The sequence below is a fragment of the Phyllobates terribilis genome, unplaced genomic scaffold (genome assembly GCF_046119375.1).
Source record: "Phyllobates terribilis strain yellow unplaced genomic scaffold, ASM4611937v1 Scaffold_9__5_contigs__length_417890890, whole genome shotgun sequence".
NCBI classification, from domain to species: domain Eukaryota; kingdom Metazoa; phylum Chordata; class Amphibia; order Anura; family Dendrobatidae; genus Phyllobates; species Phyllobates terribilis.
In genome coordinates this window covers 108,891,008-108,909,503 of record NW_027362769.1, presented here as the reverse complement: position 1 = coordinate 108,909,503, position 18,496 = coordinate 108,891,008, and the positions used below count along the sequence as shown (strand labels likewise).

General features: G+C 40.3%; 1 protein-coding gene across 5 annotated transcripts in view; it reads right to left on the bottom strand.

Moving 5' to 3' along the window:
• Positions 1-18,496, bottom strand: part of WIPF1 (WAS/WASL interacting protein family member 1) — a 72,376-nt gene that overhangs the window by 9,814 nt on the left and 44,066 nt on the right. For all 5 annotated transcript variants that reach the window (XM_073646900.1, XM_073646903.1, XM_073646902.1 and 2 more), the window contains 4 exons: positions 10,660-10,737; positions 6,847-6,976; positions 4,360-4,521; positions 3,007-3,801 (listed from right to left, as the gene is read on the bottom strand). In XM_073646900.1, coding sequence (XP_073503001.1) covers positions 3,007-3,801; positions 4,360-4,521; positions 6,847-6,976; positions 10,660-10,704 — 1,132 coding nt within the window. In that variant the 5' untranslated portion in view covers positions 10,705-10,737. The remainder of the gene's footprint in view (positions 1-3,006; positions 3,802-4,359; positions 4,522-6,846; positions 6,977-10,659; positions 10,738-18,496) is intronic.

Below are 18,496 nucleotides of genomic sequence, written 5' to 3'. Positions count from 1 at the left end.
CTTTCATTTATGTATATGTTTAAAGTACAGTGTTAAATAGGTTGTCCAGATTGTATATTTTTTTAAAAGCAATGAATTCTTCAAAATAAAAAAATAAATAAAGAAAAACATTACTCTTATGTTCAATCAGCAGCTGATCACTGATATCAGGGGTCTTGTGCCTTACATTCAGATATCACTGGAGGGGCTAGTGATTGGCTGCAGCGGTCAACTGGATAAACATGTGGAGACATGTCAACTCATTCAGTTTTACATGGAGTCACACTGTTTTCAGTCTCCCTTAATTGTTACTTACATGTATGTATTTAGGGCTAACCATCATTTTTTTAGTTGGGTTTCATTAAAAATTTTGCACTGCCTTTCATAGTTTGTGTTAAATTGTCTAGCTGGACTCTAGCTCCACTACTCGGACACCCCCTTTTAATCCCTATGTTTCCCCTCAGTAAAATAATAACACTTATATTCACCTCTGGTGCCGTTCCAGCGGTGTCGGCACTGGCTCTCCCAGGGATCTCTTAACATTGTGTCACGCGATCCCTGCGGCCAATCAGTTTTGGCTTCACTCTCTTCTCTTCCATGCAAATCAGACAGCCGGAAAAAGTGAGAGCTGCTGCTGCTCACTCACTTCCTCCGGATGAGACGAGAGTGAAGATAAAAGAGTTACCAAGTACTCATCAGAACTAACTAATTCTCAGTTAACTAATTTGTCAGCCAGCAATTTTAAAAGAGCCTGTAAGAGGCAAACGATTCAATATTTTTAAAGAAACCTAATTTCAAGAACTATTTTTTAGCCCAAATACATGCATTTAAATACAGTACAGACCAAAAGTTTGGACACACCTTCTCATTTAAAGATTTTTCTGCATTTTCATGACTATGAAAATTGTACATTCACACTGAAAGCATCAAAACTATGAATTAACACATGTGGAATTATATACTTAACAAAAAAGTGTGAAACAACTGAAAATATGTCTTATATTCTAGGTTCTTCAAAGTAGCCACCTTTTGCTTTGATGACTGCTTTGCACACTCTTGGCATTCTCTTGATGAGCTTCAAGAGGTAATCACCGGAAATGGTCTTCCAACAATCTTGAAGGAGTTTCCAGAGATGCTTAGCACTTGTTGGCCCTTTTGCCTTCACTCTGCGGTCCAGCTCACCCCAAACCATCATGATTGAGTTCAGGTCTGGTGACTGTGGAGGCCAGGTCATCTGGTGTAGCACCCCATCACTCTCCTTTTTGGTCAAATAGCCCTTACACAGCCTGGAGGTGTGTTTGGGGTCATTGTCCTGTTGAAAAATAAATGATGGTCCAACTAAACGCAAACCGGATGGAATAGCATGCCGATACAAGATGCTGTGGGAGCCATGCTGGTTCAGTATGCCTTCAATTTTGAATAAATCCCCAACAGTATCACCAGCAAAGCACCCCCACACCATCACACCTCCTCCTCCATGCTTCACGGTGGGAACCAGGCATGTGGAGTCCATCCGTTCACCTTTTCTGCGTCACACAAAGACACGGTGGTTGAAACCAAAGATCTCAAATTTGGACTCATCAGACCAAAGCACAGATTTCCACTGGTCTAATGTCCATTCCTTGTGTTTTTTAGCCCAAACAAGTCTCTTCTGCTTGTTGCCTGTCCTTAGCAGTGGTTTCCTAGCAGCTATTTTACCATGAAGGCCTGCTGCACAAAGTCTCCTCTTAACAGTTGTTGAAGAGATGTGTCTGCTGCTAGAACTCTGTGTGGCATTGACCTGGTCTCTAATCTGAGCTGCTGTTAACCTGCGATTTCTGAGGCTGGTGACTCGGATAAACTTATCCTCAGAAGCAGAGGTGACTCTTGGTCTTCCTTTCCTGGGGCAGTCCTCATGTGAGCCAGTTTCTTTGTAGCGCTTGATGGTTTTTGCAACTGCACTTGGGGACACTTTCAAAGTTTTCCCAATTTTTCGGTCTGACTGACCTTCATTTCTTAAAGTAATGATGGCCACTCGTTTTTCTTTACTTAGCTGCTTTTTTCTTGCCATAATACAAATTCTAACAGTCTTTTCAGTAGGACTATCAGCTGTGTATCCACCTGACTTCTGCACAACACAACTGATGGTCCCAACCCCATTTATAAGGCAAGAAGTTCCACTTATTAAACCTGACAGGGGACATCTGTGAAGTGAAAACCATTTCCGGTGACTACCTCTTGAAGCTCATCAAGAGAATGCCAAGAGTGTGCAAAGCAGTCATCAAAGCAAAAGCAGAACCTAGAATATAAGACATATTTTCAGTTGTTTCACACTTTTTTGTTAAGTATATAATTCCACATGTGTTAATTCATAGTTTTGATGCCTTCAGTGTGAATGTACAATTTTCATAGTCATGAAAATACAGAAAAATCTTTAAATGAGAAGGTGTGTCCAAACTTTTGGTCTGTACTGTAGATTAAAAAAAGCCTCATATCCTATCATTTAGGTCCCAGCTACCCTAGCCATGCAATCAGTAACATGATATAGTAAATATAGATTTATAAGTTAGCATCTGGTCAACTTAAAGAGGATCTGTCTCTAATCTGGACTTGTCTATTTTAGTAAATATTTGGATGCATAGTGCAATAACAATTCTGGACCATCTTTTCTTAAATTTCGGTGTTCTGCCATTCCTCTGTTATTCCTACTAGAATTATATAAAATAATAGCTGGGTTTGAACAGTTGGGGGTGTGTCCCTGCAAACTCTGACACTGTCCAATCAGTGCTGCCAGTCTTAGACTGTGTAGGGACACACCCCCTTTGACAAAGGAAAGGGTAACACCCACTTTTCTTTTCTTCAGAGTGCGTTATATAATAATTATAATATTAATAATAATTATAATATCTCTTATTATAATAAGAGATGGTCCAGAATTGCTGTTTTATGGCAAATGCATATATTTACTAAAACAAACATGGTGACCGATCCCTTTAATATGTCCTTCATTCGGTATACATGTTAAACGCATACATTTTTAACATTTACCTGCTCTTCCAGATGGCTCTCTCAATGGAGGTGGCGGCCTGTCCATTGACGGTGAAGGCCTTTCCATTGACGGTGGAGGAGGTGGTGGTCCTGAGCGTGCATTAGGTGGGACAGGTGGTGGTGCAGCACATAGGGTTGACAAGGATGTATTTCTTTGAGGAAGTCTAGGCATATCATCAAAGTTAGAAGGGGTAGGTGGTAAAGGAGGAGGACCAGGTCGTCCTGGAGGAAGAGGTGGTCCCTGGGAAGTTGCATTCGGTCTAGGTGTGTTGGGAACAGGTGGTTTATTGTTTTGAGGAGGTGGAGGTGGGGGAAAATCTCTGGAAAGAGGAGGTCGGTTTCCTGTAGGAGGAGGAGGTGGCCTGTCATCAATTTGTCTAGTGGGTGTTTGCGGAAGTGATGGTCTATTCATGGATGGAAGAGGCGGAGGAATTGATGGAGATTGTCTGCTGTTTCCTCCAAATCCATGTGCTTTATGAGATGATGCAGATGGAACCATGGGTGGAGGGTTCACTTGCCTATTTGGAGATGGTACTGGTGGTGCACCTCTGTTGTGAAGACTTGAACTTATTGGTCTAGGTGTATTTGGTACTGCAGGAGGACCATGTTCTGACCTGGAATTAAAATCATTCCTAGGAGGCGGAGGCATTCGGTTTCTTTGAGGTTCAAAAGCAGGAGCCCTTATTCCCATTGTAGGTGGAGGTCCTCTTGGAGAGGTGCTTGATGGATTAAAAGGTCTAGGAGATGTCATTCGTCCACCAGGTGGAAAGATTGGTGCTCTATTTCCTGACGGCTCTAAAAAAAATGAGGTCCAGTTAAAAAAATAATGAATGAAAAAATAAATAAGACAACAGTAAATTACAACATAAAACAACATTAAATCATATTCAATATGTGATGGTTAACTATTTAAAAGAATAAATAATACTAATTTATTATTATAAAAATATTTAAAGGGAATCTATTGTCAAAATTCCAACCCCCAAACTATTTATATGCGCATGTAGCTTTTTCAAAGACAAGTCCAGCAATACCTTTACATGACCAGTCTGTTCCTTCCGTTACTGAGAAATCGGTGTTTGAATTGGTATACAAATGAGGCTGAAGTGCTATGGTAAATCTGAAACCTCTGTCACTCCGGCTCTATTCCCCAGCGCTGCCTTTTCCTACTTGACAGATGCTTCCTTTACATAGAGGCTGTCAGTTAAGTCAGAGATAGTGACATAGAGATAGGGAAATAGAGCTGGACCGAAAGAGGCTTCAGATCTACCATAGCACTTCAGCCTCATTTTGCATACAGCTAATAATAAAAACTCATATAAACTAAAGCATCAAAACCATGATATGTCTTACCACTTTCTCGGCTTCCTGAAGGCCGTAGTTTTGGCATCCCTCCTTGGAATAAGCCACCTAATCCTGGAGATCCTCCGAATCCTCCACCTCCGCCTCCTCCACTGCCGCCTCCACCTCCTCCCATACCTCCACCACCACCGCCTCCGGAAGACGGTTTGGGTTCTATTAAAAAGAAGAATTACGTAATTGCATGCTTTTACATCTAAAAACAATAGTAAATGTTCATATAGCAACATTTCTCAGTTTTAAACCTATGGCTGCCATATACTAGACTCCATAGACAAAAAGGCACAATTATTGTCCCACTTCTCCATACACAAAGAACAAGAGACTGGATATCTGTTTATTTCTGGATCTACACCAGAAGACTACTTAAAGGATTATTCCCAGCCTCATAAAAAGGTATTTTTGGATAGTACAAGTTATAAGCAATTTTGCAATTTACTGTTTATTAAAATTTTCAGTCGTTCCTGAGATATGTTAACAGCTCGTTGCCTTGGAGACCGACCACTGCTGCTAGACAGCAGAACATGCACAGAATTTACAAGTTTTTTTTCTATTGAGCTTCTAAGCACTGCTTTAACGCTGTCCAGGATTGCTCGAGCGCGCTGTTACCTACTAATCCCAGACAGTTAGTTTCAGCGCAGTGTTTACAAGCTAGACAACAGCAGTGGTCGGTCTCCTAGGCAATGAGCTGCAAATAAAAGAAAAATGTTAATATCTTAAGAATGGCTGCAAATTTTAATAAGCGGTAAATTGAAAAAGTTCTCGTTTTAACTAGCGCTATCTAATGACAACCATCTATGAAGATGGGGATAAACCTTTTAACTCACATTAGACAGCTGTCGGATAATCATTTGGCCAACAGCTATCTCTGCCAAGTCCCCCATACACAGGAGTGTTCGGCTAGGCTGAACACTCCTGTATTCTGCCAGCAGCTTATCTCTCAAAGAATAAAAGGAGTCGGAAATGTGCAGGATCATCTGTCGGGGGAGAGTCAAGAGGTCCCCATACACTTTAGACTATCAGCCAGTCCTGATTATATCGGTGGATTTGGCTATATGTATAGGTGGCCTTTACTTTTGCGGATTAAAGTAGCCAGAATCATAATAACTAGTGTTAAAGAGGTTGTCCGGGACTATTTTAATTTCTATGAGCCTAAAAACTTAGAAAGAGGTATTTTCTAACACAAGCAGCTAGCTGCCTGTTATACTCGGCATCAGCTCAGAGTGGTCACCGACCGCTCCTGCTGGCGATTCCGCTGCTCCGCGTCAACAGAGCAGTTTTTCCTCTTCTGGGCTGCTCTGTCGATGGGGCGTGACTGCCAACATCATGCTCTTTGACAGCCGGCTCCCCGCAGCTAGGCAGCTGGGAGCCAGCTGTCAATCACCATGAGCAGAGCAGGAGAAAAGCAGCTGCTCTGTCGACGTGACATCAGCGGAAGTGCGGAATTGCACTTAGAAACATTTTACAATCATGAATGATCTTTTTTTCTAATAAAACCATTAGCTATGACCAATGGAAAATCTGCTCCATATGTGAAATATTACTATGGAGAAAAATATTTTCCGTTCCTGGTGGGCAATACATCAGAATATAACTTGTAGACATCCTTACGTGTGCGGCTAGCCTTCTCTAAAGCAGTACAATAAACTAGTTGTCCTGTTATTATTCTTTGCCCGTTAGTAGAATAAACAGATAGCATTTAATTTCAAAAGTTGTAAAATTGGATTTTTTGGGGACCAGTATTGAGGGTAGCCTATTTTACCCTTAGATGTCAGCACATACAAAAAAAGGTCAATATTGTACATAGGCAGACATTATACAATCAAATATAATTACACAAAAAATAAATAAATATATAAAAATGATCTATATTCTACTGCTTTGATCACACCTGCATCAAGCAATTCCGTTTTTCTGTCCATCATTTTTACAGTAAAATAATGAACACTATAATGGAAACCGGAAAGACCCAATTATAGTTAATATATGTGCTGCATGCTTCCATCATGCAGTAGATTCGTCCACCCCATGAATTCCGCTTCTCTGTTTCTAGGGTGGGACAGATCCTCTCACCCAGCCAAACCAGATCTCACACTTTGCACTGACGAGAGGCAGTACCCCGAAAACACAGTGTCTGCAAACTGAGATTTTGGTTTTGGCTTTAATCCTGAGCCATGTGACAAGGCTCGTTAGAGAGTCGATATTGACTTGTAGGATTGCTACTGCCTATAGGTAGCACTAGAGTTCTAGTCCTCTTCCTCTCTGAAGAGATAATTTGCATATATTCCAGAGGAGCATTGCAGCTTAAAAGTCTCCTCACCTCGGCATGTCAGGCTTGACATGTCACTCTCCGCAAGGAGAAACGTTACCCCGGGGACTAGGTTGGAACAGAAAAGAGGAATTGCCTAATTCTGGGGTGAACAGAGACCAAGTGTTGTACATACTGAACTGAACCAAACTTTATTTGTAAAGTAAACTTACTTTCCAGGGAGGGCCCACTTCGGTCATTGGTAACGGCCTTCTTAAGCTTTCTGCCTTTATGGATATCAGACAATAGAGCATTTCTTCCAGATTGCTCAGATCTGTTGAGAGTAGGCTTTTCTGTGTTTGCCTGCAGGAGACAGACCATAAAAATAAGGAAAAGTGGATATAATAAAACACATCATCCAAGTAAACATACTGGCCCAAATTTCTCAAAAAAACAGCGCAATTTGTGCCAATTCTCTAGTGCAATCACTAGAACTCTGCCATTAAATATCTATCCAATGTGGCGCCGTAATGGTAAATCCGGCGCAAATTATGATGGCGACAGTTTTTAGGCACTTCCAAATGTTAGATAAGAGCTGGAGACCAATCTGTCAAATGGTGCAAGTCAATGCAAATCTTTTTTATTTGTAAATTGTGACTTTTTATGAAGGATAATATTTGGCTAACTTCACAATGTTAGCAAAGAGTGGAAGACCAAGGTGTCAAATATCACACATTAATGTGGAATTGTGACTATTTATGCATATTAAAAATAATTGCAACATTAATGACATGACCCATCTAGAATATGCAAATTTTTTACATCTTTTATGTACAAATGTATTCTTGATAGGTGGTACTCCATGCCAAAGGGGGGATTAAGAGGAGGGGCTGTGTGGAGAAGTGGATCATGAGGACCCACCCATCCCGGGGTGTGAGGGGTGGGAGAATTCTGAAATTAAATTAAGGAATAAAGATTGCAGACTAAAATATAGAGCAATTGTATAAACTAAATGTAATCATTAACATATGTAAAAATCTTTTTTGTACATGGTCTTTAATGTGTCTCTTTATGTGTTTTAAGAGCACATGGCTACATTCAAATGGACATTTATGCCTTTATATTTTGTTGTAGTTACTAAAGCCACCAGCAGAGGTCTTCAAATGAAATACAAAGCAATGTGGGGAAATATCATTATTGTTTTTTAAATTGCAAAAATAAAAAAGGCCATAAGTTTCAAGGTGGCAGATTATCCAGCACACATGAATAGATAAAATTAATATTTATTTCAAAATTGTTAAAAAAAAATCTTCATCAGTATATATTCCACAAAAAGATTAGGCAAAAAGTGGGAGTTATTACGTATTTCAAACCTTTAAACTCTCTGGTTCTTAGTCATTACTTGACTATTTGACTAAGAATCAAAGAGTTCACAGGTTCGAAACGCGTAGTAATTCCCATATCTTATAGACCTTTTGCCTAATCTTTTTGTGGAATGTACACTGATGAAGATTTTTTAAACAATTTTAGAATAAACATTGATTTATCTATTCACGTGTGCTAGATCCCCTACAGCCTTGGAACCTTCAGTGTGAGATTGACTATCCCAAGGGCTCCTGTGCACCATGTTTCCTGTGATTGTTGGCCGACAGGAGGTTGAGCGCAATAATTTTTCCCCTCTTTTTTTATGAAAAGGCAATAACCAAAAAGTTGTATATACTCTAACAACACAGCATTTATTCTTATGTATCCCAGACATACTATTCAGTGAGTCAAGAGACATAAGCCATTGTTCATATGAGCCTGCACGTTAAATCTTGTGTAGATTGACTTGTTGATTTGTTGAAGGCCTCTTGATTACCCATTGTATCAGCCCCTACAATTTATTCTTCTAAATAACCTTGGAGGAAAAGATGCAGGTTAATTGAACAATCAATGTTTGTTAATATGTTGTATGCCTGCTGATTACCTATTGTATCTGCCCCTGTAACTTACTGTTCTGCTATCCTTGAGGGACAAAGGCGCAGGTTAAATTGAACAATCAATGTTTGTCAATTTGGTGAATGCCGGCTGACTACCTATTGTATCACTCCATGCAGCTTCTTGTTCTTTAAACATTGAAGGACAAGATATGCCGGATTATTGAACAATCGAACAATGAGAGGTGACCTCCTCCCACCTACCCCCAAACCTGTGGATAATGGCCTGAAGACAGCTGTGGGTATCTCCTTCTACAGAGAGACTCTAGAGGACAGCAGCGAATGCACCATGGCTCCAACTGGAGGAATACAGATTGGATCCGCTGCCCATCATTGAACCCATGGAGAAGTTTGGAGAACCCAGGTTGGGACAATCAGGTCACCTAGTCACATACCTCAATGGACCCACTCTCTCTGGGTGCCCGCCGAAAGCGGGAGCCACTGGTTGGGGTAGTTGGTCCTAGAAGTCGCAAATGTTCTAATTCCTGGCGAGCCAGCAGAACGGTGAGACTCTGTCATTTGCACCATCTTATGTACTTGCTGGGACTGTACTATATGTTATTGACTGTTAGTGATCCAATAAAGTATCACCCCATTGTGTTACCCTCACCCTGTGTTGTCTGAGTAGTATTTTGCCCATGGGGAAGGAGAACGAGCGTTCAGTGGGATTATACCCAGCCCATGCGGTCTTTCTGAAGACAGCCAGGCCAGTGGACGAGAGCACCCACTGACCCTAGTGTCTCCACATATACATATAGGAATAATTATACATAATAACACAATCATGTCAACTATACATGATGGACAAGAAAGTCAAGAAAAGATGGTGCAGTGAATTATAGGATCCACAAGATTTAGATTGTGTAAGTCGTAGTCTGTAGTATGGGTCCACCAGCTATCAGTAAGGGAGCTAAGCCGTACATGTGCTCTTCACTCGCAGGACACCTATGACTATTAGCGTTCTAACTTGCTAGAAAGACTTGCTCAGACTAGAAGAAAGCACCTGACATGAAGCTCAATGGATTTTAAGACCATAAATAATTACATTTTAATTGTATGCATCTATATCTGCTCATTGGTCGGAGATGCTCTTTAACCCCTTAGTGACCAGACCAGGTTTTAGAAATCTGATATGTGTTACTTTATGTAGTAATAACTCTGGAATGCTACAACATATCCCAGTGATTTTGAGACATTTTTTTCGTGACACATTATACTTTATAATAATAGTAAATTTAGATTGATATGTTTTGAGTTTATTTATAAAAATATCAGAAATTTGACAAAACTTTAAAAATATTAGGAATTGTCAAAAGTTGAATGACTATCCCTTTAATCCAGCTAGCAATACCACACAAAACCAGTAATAAATGACACTTCCCTCATGTCTGCTTTACATCAGCACCATTTGTAAAGTGTTGTTTTATTTTGTTAGCATTTTAGAAGGGTTAAAAATGTAGCAGTAACTTTTAATTTTTTCAAGGAAAACAAACATAACTTATTTTTATAGTGACCTGTTCAGTTTTGAAGTGACTTTGGGAGTCCTATATATTGGAAAACCCCCAAACGTGACACCATTTTAAAAACCGCACCCCTCAACGTATTCAAAATAGCTTTCAGGTAGTTTATTAACCCTTCAGGTGCTTTTCAGGAATTAATGCAAAGTGGCATGACAGGAATGAAAAAGTTTATTTTTACCACCTAAATTTTGATAACTTCTGAACAGACCACTATAGCCGAAAGACTCTAAGGCCGTTATTTGACCATTACCTGCCAAGGCAAACATCAGGACCACACAATCAAGATCTCAGGGTGCCGATGAGGTTAAAGAGGGAGCCCCCACACTCTGTTAATTATTTAGACTCTGTAGTCACTATTGACAGCAGCATCTAAGGGGTTAAACGACCATGGTCGGTGCCAACACTGATCATGGCTGATGCAGCAAATTGTCAGCCATAGTGTACAGGTGACAGCTATAGGATTGTCACCTGTTGGAGGATGCTAGTTTCTTGTATCGCAGGTCAATAAAAAGACGTATTGATGGTCACTAAATAGTTAAAAACCTACCAGTGCAAGTGTAGGCGGAGGAGGTGGGGGAGGGGGCACCGGCATCTTCAACTGGGCTCACTGTACCGTCACCACGACCTGTAAATAATGACAATATGTTGTTACTGAACATGCATTAATATGCTTTATTTTTTGCTGAATATTTAGAAAACCAAATGCATAGAAATTTCCTAATACACATGAATAAGCAGATATGTTCTGTTGCATGGATTTATATAGTGTGAACAAGTTGTCAAGCACTTTTCCAAGTGATGCTAAAATCTCTTGGAAAAGCGCTTGATAACCCGCATGCAGAAATGCATGTGAAGAACGCTTGAGAAACGCTTCTACCTGGCGGGAAAAACGCATGTAAAAACCGCATGCGTTTTTCCTGCCAGGGAGAAGCGGAAAAAATATGCAGCATTTCTGCATCGTGGGCCCATAGCCTTAAGGTTAATCTCACCAGGTTTCTGCTACTTCATCTGAGAGCAGCATGATGTAGGAAAAGAGACCCTGATTCCAGCGCAGTCTATATACACATGAGATATTAGACGTCTTGTGTGGGGCGAGTGATAGTCGATGGAGTTATAAAAACTACCGGGTCCCTACATACCATTAGCTTCATATATTCTTAGACATGTGGAGTTTTTTCCTAACATAAACTGTTATGTGCAGATCATGACCTGATGTTGGGATGTAGCAGATGATACAACATATTAAGGTGAACATATACAATGTGCTTTTGTGAAAAATATTGTTGGTGAAAATAGGTTACAAATGTGCCCAAATGTTCCAAAGTAACAGAAATGCAGCATTTGTAACAGTGGTCAGATTTGGCACGGCAAAGTGAAGCTTAAGGGCTCATGAAACTCAATGCATAGACCTTCCGCAGGGCTCCTGACCCGACAGTCGCGTATATGCCTATGACACTGTTGAGTTCGGGTGGGGAAACCCCCGCACAGTCCGTGCATTGCAGTCCATGCTCAGGCCGAGTCTCAGGGATGTCTGCACGAGCCTTATTGAGGTTGTCCTCTACTTTTTCATTGATGACCTATCCTTAAGATAGGTCATCATGTCTGATCGTTCGGGGTCTGACACCCAGCACCCCCGCCGATCGGCTGTTCTCGGTGCCGGAGGCGGCCGCTGTCCGGAACTGCTCGATTTCGGAGCTGCTCCGTCTTCTAGTAGTGGCTGTGGTAGGGTCTTGCACATCCGCCTCCTATTGATTTGAATAGGAGGCAGATGTGTAGTACCCTACCGCGGCCACTACCAGAAGACGGAGCAGCTCCACAATCGAGCAGTTCCGGCCAGTGGCGCCAACACCGAGAAGGGCTGATTGGCAGGGGTGCTGGTTGTCGGACCCCGAACGATCAGACATTGATGACCTATCCCAAGGATAGGTCATCAGTGAAAAAGTAGTGGACAACCTCTTTAAGACCTCATCAGTCATCCGTTATTCTGGTACGTATTCTATATGTGTTTTTCACAGCTATAACTTGTACCCATTATAGTCCATAGGGGCTGTTCACATGTCCGTTCTGTTTTGTGCATGGCTGACTTTAATCCGATGTTTGGATCAAAGTCACACATTTAAATCAATGGCTCAGTGAATAAATAGAACATGGATGCCATCTGTGTATCATCCAAGTGCTGTCCGTTTTTTACTGTTTATTGGGTAGGAGAAAGTTGGAATTTATTTTTTTTGCATAGGAAACAACTGGATGCAACACAGATACACAGATCAAAAATGGATGAAAATCGAATTTAGCACAGGAACGAAAAATTGTAATGATCTTAATGATGCCTTTAGCTGAGGTTCTTTTTATAAAGGGTAATTACCACTATGTAAAACTATTTGCATTTTTCCACTCTTTTCCATGCAGTAACCTGTGCTTAAAACTGCAGCAATTTGCAGTAAAACGCACAAGCGGTAGATTGGCGATGCGGCAGAAAATGCTGCTCTTTGGCTCCATTAACACACAATTTTTCAGCATTTTTTCTTTATAACAAACAGCATGTAATATGTTTTCCTAGATAGAAGCCTGAGGAAAAAAAATCTTTAACAAATGGCACGCCCAAAGGATGCTGTGTTTTAAAAATGCTGACAATATTAAGAAAATATATTTATTGCATTTTATTAAATAATAATTAAAAATAATTGAACATACATTAAGACATTAAAAATACTAGAGATCTGTGAGTGTTGACATCGTCCACTCAAAACAGGTACATAAATCAGATGGAAAATATTAAAATATATATTGAAAACGGATACTATCATGAAAGTATGAGCCCAAAATAGAAAATGCTAAGCATACAATATAAATATCCAAAAAATGCAATATATAAGAATAAGAAAATGATGTCACATATAAGTAAAGATGCCCAGGGGCAATGAGAGAACCTCACCAATCAAGGAAAACAAACCTGATGCGTGTTTCGCATCAAGCTTCGTCAGGAGGTGTTGGGAGTATATTTTCTATATAGCTCTTCTTTAAATATTGTGCTTACAAGCCCTTTATCTGCAGCTCAATACCAATGCAGGTTTGTTTTATAAATGCTAAAGACTTCCAAAATACCACAAAAAACTTTAAATTTCACAATATACTTTAATGTCACATCTGACCACATTTTTGGCCAAGAAGTTCACAGGATAAAAAAATTCTACACACAACATGACAAAAGTGCTACTAAAAGACTGCAAAAATACAACAAATACAATACAAAATTTGCACGTGTGATGCATGTGGACTTTGTCATGGATTTGGCATTGCAAGAGATGAAATCTAGGGTGAGAATCTAAGGCTTTTCTGCACAATAATGAACATGTTTCAGCTTCTCTGATGATCATGCAGATTTTATTTCCTTTGTATTTCCAAGCGTGTTTTCCACATATCTGTTGCATTGCTTATTTCAGCAAAGAAAAAAAAATAATAATGTAAAAGTAATGTAAACTTTTGTATTTACTGAATCCTACAAAAAGTGATAATCTGAAGACTGAAAATGGTGATACTTTAGGTCATTTTTTATGTGTAATGCTTCCCGTCACATATACCGGCTTCCTGTAAAAAATAAAAAAAAAAGCGCTATAACAGGAAGGTTAGTGTTCACTGCAAACCCACAGCCATCCTGTTCCTCTGATACACACTCATTTCAACTACAGGAACTAAGTGAGAAGATACAGCCCCGGCCTCCCCGAGAGAGGGGAATACAGAGCATGGCTGCAGGCTCAATCACACCTCTCAGGAAATTCATTTCAAAAGTGTTAAAATCGTAATGATAACCAAATGTTCTTCCAGAAACTATAAATATTCAATGTGCAAATCATTTTTTATGGCGATTAAATATATTACTAATTGTCGTGAAAGCAGTTTATTCTGACTGTTGCTAATAAATGTCATTATTGTCATTTTTGCTATGTCCGCCATGCACTGCACTGACAAAATACAGGCTGTCGTAAAGAGCGTCCAGATCCAGAGTGTAAATTAATTTTCAGAGATTGATCATTTGCAATCTTTAATTTCCTATGAAGCATTGACAATAAGACTCAATACTTAAAGGGGTTGTCCACTACTTTTTTATTGATGGCCTATATTTAGGATAGGGCATCAATACCTGATCAGTGGCAGTGTAACCCCTGGCAATAAGCTGTTATCGACGCCGGCTGTTCTTGAATGCTGCTGAAACCTAACAGCACCGTCAAAACTGTAGTGGGCGTGGCCAGGTACTGCAGATCCACCCCCTGAATAGGGGGCGGAACTGCAGGACTCGGCCGAGGGGCACACTCAGCCGCCGCTCCATTCATTTTCTGTGGGAACTATCGGAGCGCTGTACTCTTCTTTCTCTGTCAGTGCCATAGAGAATAAATGGAGCCACGGTGGAGCATGCACACTGCCTCACATTCTAAAAGTGCCAGTTTCTAGCAGTGGGTGTGGGTTCCAGCAGTCGGCCATCACCAATTTTGAAGTTATCACCTACTTTAAGGATACTGTCTCATATCGATCATGCTCAATATATTCATAAGCAAATGGGCTGGTTATTTTTAATCATAATATAGTCATATAGGAGCAGATTCACAATGCTGTTCTTTTGCTAGAATTTTGACATAAAATTGAAATATTGCAATTTTTTTGCATGACTTAAAATTGTACAACTTTTAGCATTTTTTGGGCACGTTGACCACAGCCCCTGCCAACTCCATACATTTTTTGAAAAGTGGGTGAAGCTTCACTGGAGAGGGTGTAGAAAAGCATGAGCAGAAAATTGTTCATAATTTACACAACAAAATCGGTATAAATTTTAAAAGAAACGTACTCCAGTCTTTGACTGGAATACATATCTTGAGGTGTCACACGGCACCTAAGTGATACTTCCAATTCACGTAAATTTGGGACATCTTATTCTAGTGCACTATTCATAGATACTGGTATACAAAACTCTGGTCTTGATGAATCAGTGCCATAGTACTTTAAAAGGGGTTATCACCACAAAAAGAAAAGTTCCCCAAGGGCTCTGCGCTTTAAAAAAAATAGCAAACTACATGATACCTACTGGCGCCCACCTGGATCCATTGTAGGCCACTCTCATTGTCTAAGCTTAGACAAGAAGAGGCGATATCATCGTTCTACCAGCAGCAGTACCACTGCGGGCTGTGATTGGCTGCAGTGGTCAGGTAAGTTTAGTAATTGGTCATTTGAAAAACAACCAATGATGCGCTGATCAAGTCACCTGACTGCTGTAGTTAATCACTAGCCACATGTCACGGGTTTACCGTGATAGAGAGGGACCAGAAGACTGCAGCGTCTGATTTCACGCTCTCCTGCATTTCTCCTTTATATTAAGCAGTGCAGGTTTCTGTTAGCACTACAGGGGTTAATCTGCTCAGATTGGAGTCTCTGGGGCCTTCCTGCTTGAATGATCTCAGCTGTGCAGTAGTAGCCACTCCTCTCTTCTATATATTCACGCCTCTGGCAATCTGGATTGCCAGTGTTAAGTCTTGTACTGTCTGGTGAGGAGTGGAGGTGTTTCGTTTTTGGTAGAGGCGTTTTGGAGAATTGTCCGGTGACTGTTGCTTGGTGTTTTGGCTGTGTGGATAGTCCCTATTCTCTCCTATTTAGTTTACCTACCTAATCTCTCCGGTGTTTCTCTCTGTTGTCTGTGAGTGCACATTTTCTATGATTCGTATCTTCATTTATCCCTGTACGTCCTTCCTAGTTTGTGTATATTCATACACTATTCCTCCCCACTTCCATGGGTGGGGGAGGAGACAGATTAGGGCTGATTCAGGAGTTCAGCAAGGTACGAGGCCTCAGCATCTTCACCATCAGAAGTAACCTGGAGTGCAGGGATAGCTAGGGCGCCCCTAGTGTTACTGACAGAAAAGGAGCCCCTGGCCACGAGTTATCAAACAACAGAATCATGACACCACAGTGGTCCTGCTACTGGTGGAACAGTAACATTACCTCTTCCTATGTAAACTCAGACTACGGAGTGGCCTCTGCTGGATCTAAATGAGTATTACTAAGTTTGCTATTTTTTATAGATCCAAGTCCATGGGAAACTTTTATTTTTTCCCAGACAACCCCTTTCACTATAATTTAAGAAGCACTGACTGCATGGAAACAATAACAACTACTAGGGCTTTGATTGTGAAAACTGACCACGGTGATTGGGTGATTTAATACAGGGCTAGTGCGGAGCAGTGATCCTTAGTCGAGATGAGCGAACTCGAACCTAAAAGTTTGTTGTTTGTACCGGACAGTCAATGTCCGGTGCTAATCGCCGATCACAGACTTCTCCCGGAAGTCTGTTGTAATGTTCTGAGTTCCGGGGGGAGAGAGAGAGCGTTTTCCAGATCAAAAGTTCGGGTCTCCATTGTTTTCAAAGAGTTTCAGGTTCTGGTTCAAGTTCAGGTACAGTTCTGGTACCCAAACCAAACTTTTAAAGTCCGGGTTGGGTACTGGAACCCGAACTTCCATGGGTCCGCTCATCCTTAATCCTTAGCTCTGGGTGGAGGAATGCCTAGCTACAACTCTGTATTGTAGTTTGGGTTGTATTATTGGGTACTTTCTGAGATGCATATTTGAAGCAGATAAGTCATATTTTCCTATAAATGAAACAAATGGAAGTGCAGTTCCTGTAATAGAGGCTCATTGTCCATGCGGCAGTGTTTGTGAATATGGTCAGAAAGAGGAATGCAGAGATTAATAGGCCTCTTCAAGTTCAGCCACTTTCCAGTAACAATCCTGCCATTCAGCAAAGTTTAGCAGAAGTTACTAAGAGGATGAAAAAATACAGCACAAGCAAACTCTGACCCAATGTCGCATCTGTTTGTAGGATACCCATACAAAACACAATTCTGCAGAACGCGGATCAGATAGATAAAGCTGCTTTTGTTTAATTACATGTGATTTATAGAATATTGGACGACAGCTTCGTCAGATAAGAACAGATTTTATCTTTTATCCTGAAAGTATAAGTTAAATTGTTTACTTAAGTTTAAGGGAATTCTCCAGGATTGTAAAAAAATATATATGCCTTCCTCCCCCTCCCCCAGAAAGGTCACCCCTCTTATCTATGGTATTTGGTATAAAGCTATATTAACTGAGAGTTTTTTCAGGCTTTCAAAAATGACAAGTTTTTCAAGCCGAAACCCCTTAAATAAAGGTGGCAAAAAAGACCTTAAAGGGGTATTCCCATCTCCAAGATCCTATCCCAATATGTAGTAGGAGTAATAATAATACCAAATATCTCTAATTAGAAATATAGTATAGTTTTTCTGATTTGCTATGTCTCTTTCCTCATGTACAGGCATTGCAGAACCTTAGGTATCCATGGTTACGACCACTGATGTAGTAACAGTTAGTTAGTTGCTGGTGGTCGTAACCCTGGATACCTAAGGTCCTGCAATGGCTGCACATGAGGAAAGAGACATAGCGAATCAGAAAAACTATACTACATTTCTAATTGGAGGTACTTGCTAATATTATTATTATTACACCTACTGCACATTGGGATAAGATCTTGAAGATGAGAATACCCCTTTAAGGAAAACCACCGCCGGCATTTTCCTGAAGCGTCTTGTGTAGAAAACACTCAACATATACGCCGGTGTCTAAAAGACGTCGGAAGTACATTCCCTAGGGATATGTGGTCACGACATCTTTTAAACTTTGATGAACCCACCGAGTTTTTCAAGTAAAAGACACTTCATGAAATTCTGGAGTTTTTTCCTGAACCTCCTTTGGTGTCGTTTTTGGTAGCTTCCTGAGCATTTTTTCAATGTTTTAGCTGCCGGTGGTCTTTTGGAGAGTTTTCCCATGTTTTTTGTGATGCCTTTTTTTTTACTGTCATGTTCCAGTTGTTTTTTTCAATCCATTGAATAATGAAGACATTTCTAGTATTTTTTAATGCAAATTCATGGCAAAACTCTCCAAAAAACATCAGGGCGCCTTCCAGGCATCTTTAGAACTTTCTATTGAATTGTAAGGTAAAGTACAGAGCATCTTCTGGACGAATGGTCAGGACACTTCTTGTAACCGATTGGCGTTTTTAGAAACCTGAAGCACTTAAAAGACACTCAAAAGCCTGAACATATGAACAGCGAGTGGTTTTTATATAGAAATGCATGTGTTCATTCTTTTGAGCATTTTCTGATTGTTTTTTTCAGGTGGTTTCTGTGCCAGGATCTGCATGAAAAAAATGTGTGCACATAAAATAAGGGAGTTTTTGGAAGAGTTTTTAATATCCTGGAGTGGTGTTGTATTTTTTTTATTTTTTTTCATTTTTGCAGGCTTTTGATTTCATCATGGCTAGTTTGTAGTGGATTGTATCGGGATTTTTCTTTCCCACCAGGCGT